Here is a 9,544-nt window from a genome sequence, read left to right as displayed (position 1 = left end):
TAATACGCCGACAGGGACCTGATGACGGCCGATCGTGCGTAAACCTTCTCGCCGGCGGCGAGCAGAGCTACCGGAACGTCCGCGTGCATGCTGCCGGATCCAGCACGTGCTCCTTTGCACCGCAGCACTATCGATTCGATCGCGATAGGGAATGCTCGTGTGTGTCTCTGAAGAGAGATTAGGATCGTTCTTGGATAATTGTGGACCGCAAGGTCATGCACGGTGCGGCCGTGCGGCTCCGTTTTTCTCCACGTTAGCTGCATCAACCGGCCGGTCGGATGGCGACCGGTGGGCCGTGCAAACTTTTTTATTCATTTGAATTGCTTATCACATATTCTCTATGTCCTAAAATATAAGAACGTTTTTACACTAGTAGAGTTAAAAATATTGTTATATTATGAAACGGAGGGAGTAGTACAGTATGTGTCACTTGTGGGTCGTGCAAACTTGAGGAGTACTACGTGACCGGGCGCGCGGCGCGGCGATCGATCCCATCTGTCCACGGGATCGTCGGAGACGCGACGGAGCAAAAAAGCAAGCGTGACACGGAAAGTTCCGGCCCCGATCGGTAAAAAACACGAGTCTCGACCGACCGCACGGCTCTGTTTCTCCCGTGTAGTTGAGCCAATGTGGACCGGACCAGTCGGGCCACGCGCCAGCCGACGCTTCCTGTCGAGTCGACCGCTCGGTTCGTGGCTCGTTGTGGCAAACTCCCGCGACAGGAGAATGGACCTTGCTACGGATAAGTTTCTCTGCCTGTCAACTGAGCGTTCGGTTTGTCACCTACGAATACGATCGGACATGACCGTAAGGAATTCCCCTTCACCAGTGATTCTCTTTTGCGTATCTTCTTCATTTGGTCAGTAGGATTTTCTTCATCGTATAAAAGAGTTTTCCCTTAACTTACATTAACAGAAGCTACACGGGGAAGTCGACTCTTAGCGAAATCTCCAAAGCGGGCTGTCCGTATATGTTTGGACATAAGTGTTCGGATTATTATTTTTCATCCAACATGGTCCCTTAAATATCCTCGAACCAATTTGTATGTTTGAATTCTGGTATGCTGGCTGTAAACTTGAAAACGTTCTGTGGGCGTCCGGACATGTGCATGTCTAACCAAAAAGCAACCGCACGGCACCTTACTTTCTTCTCCCAGCCGCACACCACACACACAACACACGCATGCATGAAAATTTTTGAGGATCGTGTTTGATGGCTACCTTTCCTATCCTGTCCGTGGACACACCCCGGACATGTCGCAGTGTTCCTTTTGAGGGCTTGCTTTGCATATGCCCTAAGACAATACCTACTAAAGTGCAAAGACGATGAAAATTTACGGTGATTTTTCTGTAATATAAGAGATCCTATAAGCTTCGAGGAAAGACCAGAAGACACAGAGGGAGCATGTTCACAATCTTGGGAAAATAAATTCTTCTCATTCGAAGCATGTTCACATGTTCTATATTGTTATGGTTGTATATATAGTTTAGATTCGTCATCCTCTCCCTAACTCGGGCTTACATTGGACCATATGTGGGAACAAAACTTATCGCACTTGGCCTTATTTCTCTTCAGAAAATGGATACACTCATAAGCTGCTACAATATATAAGTTATGATCCTCGAGGAACAAAACCAACTGTTCAACAGGTATGATATCGGACAAAACCACCTTCAGCTTGTTGGAGAGATCTTTAGAGGCGATTGTGTAAGTAATATTGCACAAAGTAATTGAACGAAACTAGCACGCCTCCTTCGGCCTAGCCACTTTGAGAATGAGCACAATATATGTATGGTTGATAGCTACCGGCGAAGAATCGCCGTAGTAACCTTGCTCCACAAATATTCTAGTGACGCTGAAAAAAATGTGTAGGAAACCCATCTGGCCCAGGGCTCTGGTGGTGAATTAGTCGTCATAATGCTGGTGTTTGATTAATTGAGAGCATCTGCTCTTTAAAATAAAAACAGAAAGAAAGCTTTTTTTATATCAAACAGAAAGAAAGGTGAAATTACAGTGCACTACTAGTAGTTGGGCTTCCAGCTTTACTCTAAGAGCCCAACCCAATCGACGAGCTGCCACACTGGGCCTCGCCCAGAACCACCAGTCGCGTCGGCCGCGCCGTGGAATCACGCTGCCGACGACTTCGACGACGGCGGCAAGCAACCGCGAGCGCGGCCGCCGCGTCCCGGCGCGTCGCTGAATCGGTCAATTCCGCGTCGCCCTCCCACCTACCCATCCCCCAACCGGTGGAAGGGGGGCCATGAAGAAGTCGTTCTGCTTCCGCGGCTCCGCTGCGAAGAGGGCAGGACGGACGCCGATGGCGGACTGGTGCGTCTTCTGCGACATCGCCCGCCGCGCCCCCGCTTCCACCGCCGCTCTCCTCTACTCCGTTCCGTACACCGTCCCCTTACCTTCTCCGATCTGAACTCCGCCACCTGTCGATTTGCTTGCTAAATGTTCGACCTTTTGCTGTTGTGCGCAGGATGACAAGGTCGTCGCGTTCCAGGACATCAATCCGTCCGCGTTCAGGTACTTGCTGGCCGTTGTAGTCTGTTCTTTCAGCGCCGTGTCGCTGTCCTTGGTCTAGATGTGGCATTAGCACGCCTCATCGAGGTAGTAGTGCTCTTGTTCATTTCGTCGAACAATTGGCGAGCATCACGAGAATTGGTGTTTAGATTTAGTTCTTCATCTGTCCTGCTAGTGCAAGCTGGTACTCTTGTAGTCTTATACTCTTATAGTTGGAGCTGCTTGATTTGTTTGCTATCTAAGTGTGTGTAAATAATGTTTTCTTTATATTCTGATTGTGTTAAGAAACTGTCGTGTAGTTAGTGTTTATCAGGTCACACAGTTGCTGTTTATCATGTCACGTAATCGGTGTTTCCTTTCAATGTTTGCTACTCACTGCCAGAGCAATTTTTTGACTGCTCTTGTCAATCAGCTGAGAACCTAGTGTGTGCTGATATGTGCCTATGCACAGGTTATTGTTCATTGAGACCAATATTTGTCTGGACACCTATCCGAAACACCGCCTTTCCTAGCAAGTTATCATTCACTTCTTGAGTAGCGTTAGCGTTGTGTTTATTTTAATCTCATGCAAGGTAGTAATATAGATGACATATGGTATACATGTACAATTGCAGTTCTCTGATTAAATTTGTACAACTATAAAAAATATGGCATAGTTTACATTTCATGATCAGTTAGTTGCTGTAATTAATATGTGTGTGGTGGTTAATAACATCTATTCCCTCCGTCCCAAAATAAGTGTCTCAAGCTTAGTACAACCTTGTACTAGAGTTAGTACAAAGTTGAGACACTTATTCTGGGACGGAGGGAGTATCAAACATGTCAAACACGTTTTACATTTACTCAGTGAAAGGGATAACAGGCGATGTTGAGCTCTTTTTGCTGTCTGCCTCTTTGATAAGCCCTTGATATGCCAGAGTGCTTATCCCTTGATTTTACTCTTAGCAGCAATATGAGTTCAGTTCTTCTATTGACCACCACAAGATCCATCATTTATGATCAGCTTGTGCATACCATTTCTTTTATCTTGAAGATCTGTGTTCGAGTATTCTTGTTGTGCAACGTTTGCAGGCACTATCTTGTCATACCCATCGAGCATATACCAACTGTAAAAAATCTCCAAAGAACCAACGAAGATCACCAGTTAGGTGTGTGCTCATAGCTTCTTGCTTCATGTAACACTGGCTTGCTACTACATGTCATTTTGTTCAACCATGGATGCTTGGTGAACTATAACATTTTTCTCCTTTGCAGTTAGTCACATGGTGAAGGTGGGAAAAGATTTACTCAGTCGAGATGCTCCCAAATCTGAGGAACATAGGTATTGCTAAAAACAAAAGAAATACATTTGTTCTGGCATGGTGTAGATCAGCTTGAAAGCAGTATCATATGTTGTTAACAATTATACTTTTCTGTTATTACTTGTAGATTTGGTTTTCATCAGCCACCATTTAATAGTATTGATCACCTCCATCTTCACTGCCTGGCACTGCCATTTATACCCAGGTACTGAAGTTAATTAATATCATGCCCTTGTTTATTTAAATATGGCATGTTTTCCCATATAAATTTCTTTTTGCGCTCATCTCAAATTATTCATACTCTTCATCTTAACAGTTGGAGGCAAGTAAAATATACACCATTGGGTCCCTTAGGGGGCTTTATTGATGCTGAGAAGGTATTGGAAAAAATAAAACCAGAAACAGAAGTGTACAGTTAATAAAAGTATTTAAGACTGGTACTGGCTATTCCTGATTATTAACGTTCTTCTACTTTTTTGCTTGTAATATCATTTGTATGTGGTTTGTATCCCTATTACTATTCTTGGATCGCTATAAATTCGAAAGACTTTGTCTGAAATGCTATACTTCATATCTTCATCCTGAAATCCATGGAAGTTCAACTCCAACCACTCTTTTTTAGATTTCCTTTCATTCATTGGTCATGTACTGGAAACTTGAATATGGGGAGCAGCAGTGCTGCACAACTTACAGATCTACACTAGCATGGTCCGAAGAAGATTCGCAAACATTGTATTCTCATCTTGTTAGCAGCGATAGCTTACGAAGTGATCTTGGTAGGGCTTCTGTAGGAGGATCACTACCAAATCAGAGGGGTCATCAATTTTGGCCCACTAATAATGGCCCACCTGTTCATTATTACCTAATCAGATGGCACTGTCAACCATTCTCACAAAAAATAGATGACACTGTCATGCAAAGACATTCACACACTTTTGCTACATAATAATCATTGCCTTTCAATTGATTGCAGTAAAATTTGATTTACAAAGGCACGAGCACGATCATAAACTACTGATTAACCCAACACCACATGGGGCGCCATTGTTGGGTGTTTTCTTGTACGTATACCAATGTATTATGTATGTTTGTATGTACACCATATATGAGGTCTAGCTAGGAACCTCTGGAGCATTTGGTACAGGCGTACAGCTCCCATGTACTGCAGTGCAGCGGATCAGGCGCTGTGCCCTCGAACCAGCGGGCTCCACTTCCCCATGTCGTAATCGTCGCAAGCGCTGATGCTTGCCTCCTTCATCTCGGCCTCGGAGACGCCATTGTTGCATATGTTGGCGAACGCCCTCATGTGCTTCATGCCATACTGAGTGAGTGATCCGCACTGAGACTCGAAAATTCGCACCTGGCAGTTGGCATCAGTACAGACTACAGAGTAAGTTCAACCGGAAGCAGAAAGAGTCCAGGGTGTTGCATATTTATGTTATTTTAAATATGGAAATGTTGCACTCACCATCGTCTTCAGACAATCCCAATCGTCGACCAATGGCTGGCCAGAGCCTCTAGCAGCGTCAAGCACTGAAGGACCCTTTTCGAATCCAAAGACAAGCTTCCCGATGAAATCGATACTGCTGTCGAGATGCTTCCTGTGTAGCACAGTTTCTTTGATCTCCGTGAGAGCCCTCTGCTTCTCCTCTGATCCACCATTTAACTGCTCATACTGAAAGCGAGAAGATACATCATTAGTTAGCAGACAAATTTGGAAAAACAAAGCACGGGCCACAAAAATTGACAAGAAATACGAGCTTAAGCTGAAATAACTGGAACTTTACCTTCTTCCACATGAAAAGAATGTCGGCATCTCTTTGATTGATTGCACCCTTGAGGCTGGGCAAACGCTGCCTGAAATAACTGGAGTATGACTTTGCAGGATCGAAACCTTGATAGAGGAAAAGCATGTCACCCTTGAATGTCTTGTCACCATACTCCATGACATGAGAGCCAATACTGGACTCGTTTGGGGGTGCCGTTCTCGCTTTAACCACCTCGTACTGCTGCTTGATGCTTTCCTTCTTCAGATTGTGCGTTTCACTGCAAGTTAAGCAGGATCCGATCCGATGATTCAGAATAGAAAGCGAACCTCATGATTGTACTCCTAGATAACAGATACAAACTTGAAGTAATGTAGTACATGTATTACAGCTGCTGCTTATTACGTACCTGTCTTCCATCCAAGACACACTGTATGCGTCACCTAAACAGGTCTTGTATTCAGAAGGAGGTGGTACTTCCATCCCAGGGCAGTATGCTGCCCAGCTACTTTCTTCCGCATTTGCTGCTGTTGTAACATAAATATTGTGATCTTGTGGCATTAAACCCTCAAAGATGCTGCCACTCTCACACGCTTCAACATATATGATCTGCCAAAATTGTGGTAGTTCTCATTAGAGATGAGACTCAAAGCATACATGCTGTTTCAGATTCAAAAACAATAGAGATCTCAAAACAATAATCTTTATTAAGGGGAAAAGGGAAAGAAAGGATGCATACCATTTTCGAATAGCTTTTGGAAGCATGCTTTTGCCGTAACACTTTGATGAAGTCGCCAGCATAAACAAACGGCACGTTGGGCATACCTACATAAAAACTTGATAAGTTTAGCTAAGTTTGTACTAGAAAACAAATCAGCTGAAGTACAAGGTTTATGTGGGAGTATATATGCATGTACCAAGTGAACCAGCACCCCCATGATCCGTGTAGTAGATGAAGATGTGATCATTCGGTTTGCTGTTTATCACCTTCCTACTCCCTCCGGTGACCGCAGTTTTGTTCCCCAAGAGAACCGCATACAAGTTTTTAGCAGTGACGTGCTCACCGGTGTAATCCTGTAATAAAGATGATCATCAGTCATTGTAGGAAACTAGGTATACAACGCTATGCATTCTTTACATCAAAGCAACACTCTTGTTTGAATTAAAGGTAATATTAATAATACCTTGGGAACACCATGGTAAACATCTTTGCCTTTAGGATGGTTGATGACGACCCCACGCCTTGGGTTTTCAGGGCTGTTGGCGATATCGTCGTACATAAAAACCACAATGTTCTCATCCTTGAGTCCTCCCTTCTTCAGGATCTGGTACGCGTGACATACATCGGCCTGTACGTCGTCGTCGTGCATCAACAGCACCACAAATAATCGTTGAGCAAGCACACGCTATCAGAATTTTCATATAGTGAATGAATGATATACGAGCTGCATTAGTGTCTTAGTGAGGACCCTCGTCTCACCTGGTGCCGGTAGTTCTCGTAGCCGGAGGAGCCCGCAACGAGCACGGCCCACTTCGTCACCCCTTCCTCCGGCGCTGACGCGGCAGGGCCAGGCGCAGGGGCAGGGGCATGCCCGTTCTCCGTCGGCAGCCGGATCAGCGGCTCCGAGTCCCCATCCGCGGCCACCGCCAGCAGCAGAAGCGGGAGGAGTCCACAAACCCACCACGCGGCCATCGCCACCCTCGAGTTCATCATGTGCGTGTGCTAGAGCCTAGAGAGGAAGAGAAGGCAGAGAGTGAAGTGTGATCGTTCCTGTGGGGGATGGCGCCGCATTTTATAGCCGCGGCGGCGGCGTGCAGGGAGGGAGTGAAGTGTGATCGTCGCCTGGCAGTTCTCGCTCGGGCAGGCGCGCAGGCGCAGCGCCTCCGTATCCGTAGTGGGGTTTGCGTGGCGTACTGGCGTGCACAGTTTCCCATTTTTGGCTTCGAAATGCCCGCCTAAACTTGCTAAAGTGCCGTGATTTAGGCCGTGGCCAAGCACGACGGTCGCACTCGGCGCCGGCGGTGGCGGTTAGCGCCATGAATTAGCCGGCGACACAGCTCCGTGGTTTGCGCAGCCTCCCAGCTCCATCCATCGCACGGAAGGGGAAAGGAGAGGTACGGACGCCTCGCCGGTGACCTTCCCACGGTGCTGCCTCCTCCCAGCTTCCTGCAAAAAACGGCTACCGGACAGTGTGCCTGTTCCGGTGGCGAAAGCCGGGAAGCAAAAAACTCACGCAAGCGCACGATGGGAACCGACTTTTTTTTAGGAGAAAATAGAATGCGCGACGACCTGAGAGGGACAGCGTATGCGCTTCTGCGCTGCAGCTGAAAACGTGAAGGACTCAGCTTAGTCCAGATCCTTATCACTAGCAACTGAAAAATGCAAGTAAACCAAAATGATTATTACTAAATAATAAACCAAAATGTACATTAAGTTTTTTAATAGAAATATCGGACATTTGAGGAAATTTTCCTGTGTTAGTTTTCTTATGATTAAATTATATACTCCAAGGATTTCTTTTACGATTCGTTCGCAATTTGTTTTATAAGGCACCTTTTCCAGATCATTCTTTTAACTACAAAGTTAGAGAAACTTTTCCTTCTACTCATATCCCTTGCTAAGAATACTTTTGGTTCCGTGATGCAATCAAAGGAGCATTGATGAAGAGAAAATCGTTGCTGGATGTCAATTGGTGTGATACTGCCGTCATGCGCACTATTGCTAGTACACTTCTTCGAATCTGGTGAATCAATGTTGTCTCAAATGTGAAGCAAGCTGAATATTTCTGAGAACTAGGAGGGATGAAGTCGTGTGGTAGCATAAAGGCGACGATGCCCCGCCCATTGCCACCGAAGGTCGTATTATGGGTTGTCTCGTTCGCCACCCTTCTCCATTGCTCCCACTCCCTTCCGTCTTGGGGGTGCTACACGTCTCGTCGGGTGGACATCGTGTGCTCTGTTCAGACCGCTTTGCCGGATCTTGCGCAGGTGGTGCTTCACGTGACGAACCCAAATGTTGCTTCGAGGTGGGAGCAGGGCCGGCCATAATATTCTGGAGGCCCTTGTGCGAGCCCTGCAAAATGGGCCCAATGGCTATAGTAGAGAAATTTTTTACTTCCATGATTATATTATATGTTGTTATTTTCTCCTCCAAAAAATGTTGTTATCCTCTAACACTATGAGCATATAACTCCTCAGGAATCTCAGCAGTAGCATTTGTCGAAATTATGAACATCTAACTCTTCTCAGTAGTGACATTTGTTAAAATGAATTTATGCAGACCACCCTTTTTGAGTTTCAATTAACTGATCTACATGTTGTTTTTCTCCTTACAACCGGATAAATGCATTTTAGGCAACATTCTTGTAACAAAAAAAGAAAGAAAACACCTGATTTCTTGAGTCCTTATTCAAGCAATGCTTCAAGCAATCAACATATCTCCTGCCAGGCAGCCTGCAAGAGTCGTACATAATGAGAGAAAGTTAATCATCACTTCACATAACAGAAATACGTAGACAAGCGTCAAAGTATTTGCTAAAAAAATCTCTTGAATGACTTACGTGCAGTCTAAAACTCAGAAACTTCATGGTTTGGCCCCTCGCCTCGTCACGGCTGTGACGCCCGGATAATCACGCTACAGTAATCCCAAGCTAATGATGCCACGTCACCTCCGTTACTGTAATTAAACTCTCGTTGATTCAAACCCGATTCAAATTCAAATTTAAAACATAGGCAAACAACAAAAGTTTTCAAAAATTAAAACTAAAACGTTCGGGGGTTATCAAATATTACAAAGATAATTATGGTGGGGTGCACACATTTTTGTAAAGTGTCTGGGTATTTTAAATAAATTAAAACAGAAAAGGAAAAATAAGAAAAGAAAAATAAAACCAAAAAGGAGCGGGAGGAACCCCCCCCCATGGCCAAACTGGGCCAAGCCCACCTGGCCCA

General features: G+C 45.2%; 2 protein-coding genes across 2 annotated transcripts; one reads left to right on the top strand and one right to left on the bottom strand.

Annotated features, from left to right (window-relative positions):
• The first annotated feature begins 2,114 nt into the window (after window positions 1–2,114).
• On the top strand, window positions 2,115–4,406 carry LOC119355892 (bifunctional adenosine 5'-phosphosulfate phosphorylase/adenylylsulfatase HINT4-like). Its single transcript, XM_037622775.1, has 6 exons — window positions 2,115–2,389; window positions 2,483–2,529; window positions 3,598–3,674; window positions 3,781–3,847; window positions 3,955–4,032; window positions 4,144–4,406. The coding sequence occupies exons 1-6, from the start codon at window positions 2,261–2,263 to the stop codon at window positions 4,244–4,246; spliced, it is 501 nt and encodes a 166-aa protein (XP_037478672.1). The 5' UTR covers window positions 2,115–2,260; the 3' UTR covers window positions 4,247–4,406.
• Window positions 4,407–4,745: 339 nt separating this feature from the next.
• On the bottom strand, window positions 4,746–7,340 carry LOC119355891 (vacuolar-processing enzyme beta-isozyme 1-like). Its single transcript, XM_037622774.1, has 8 exons — window positions 7,074–7,340; window positions 6,778–6,942; window positions 6,511–6,667; window positions 6,333–6,418; window positions 6,003–6,202; window positions 5,615–5,873; window positions 5,296–5,502; window positions 4,746–5,187 (listed from the first exon to the last, which is right to left on the bottom strand). Exons 1-8 carry the CDS (start codon window positions 7,305–7,307, stop codon window positions 5,005–5,007), a joined length of 1,491 nt encoding a protein of 496 aa, XP_037478671.1. The 5' UTR covers window positions 7,308–7,340; the 3' UTR covers window positions 4,746–5,004.
• Window positions 7,341–9,544: the final 2,204 nt, after the last annotated feature.

The sequence above is a fragment of the Triticum dicoccoides genome, chromosome 2A (assembly GCF_002162155.2).
Source record: "Triticum dicoccoides isolate Atlit2015 ecotype Zavitan chromosome 2A, WEW_v2.0, whole genome shotgun sequence".
Lineage (NCBI taxonomy): Eukaryota > Viridiplantae > Streptophyta > Magnoliopsida > Poales > Poaceae > Triticum > Triticum dicoccoides.
The sequence above is the reverse complement of the archived record's forward strand: the minus strand, read 5'-3'. Positions and strand labels throughout refer to the sequence as shown.

Coding starts and splice junctions, on each gene's coding strand:
- LOC119355892 (XM_037622775.1), top strand. CDS start 2,261: ATGAAGAAGTCGTTCTGCTTCCGCGGCTCCGCTGCGAAGAGGGCAGGA. Junction 2,390..2,482: donor CCGCCGCTCTCCTCTACTCC/GTTCCGTACACC, acceptor TGTTGTGCGCAG/GATGACAAGGTCGTCGCGTT. Junction 3,848..3,954: donor CCCAAATCTGAGGAACATAG/GTATTGCTAAAA, acceptor TATTACTTGTAG/ATTTGGTTTTCATCAGCCAC.
- LOC119355891 (XM_037622774.1), bottom strand. CDS start 7,307: ATGATGAACTCGAGGGTGGCGATGGCCGCGTGGTGGGTTTGTGGACTC. Junction 6,943..7,073: donor ACGAGAACTACCGGCACCAG/GTGAGACGAGGG, acceptor GACGACGTACAG/GCCGATGTATGTCACGCGTA. Junction 6,203..6,332: donor CCAAAAGCTATTCGAAAATG/GTATGCATCCTT, acceptor CAATTTTGGCAG/ATCATATATGTTGAAGCGTG.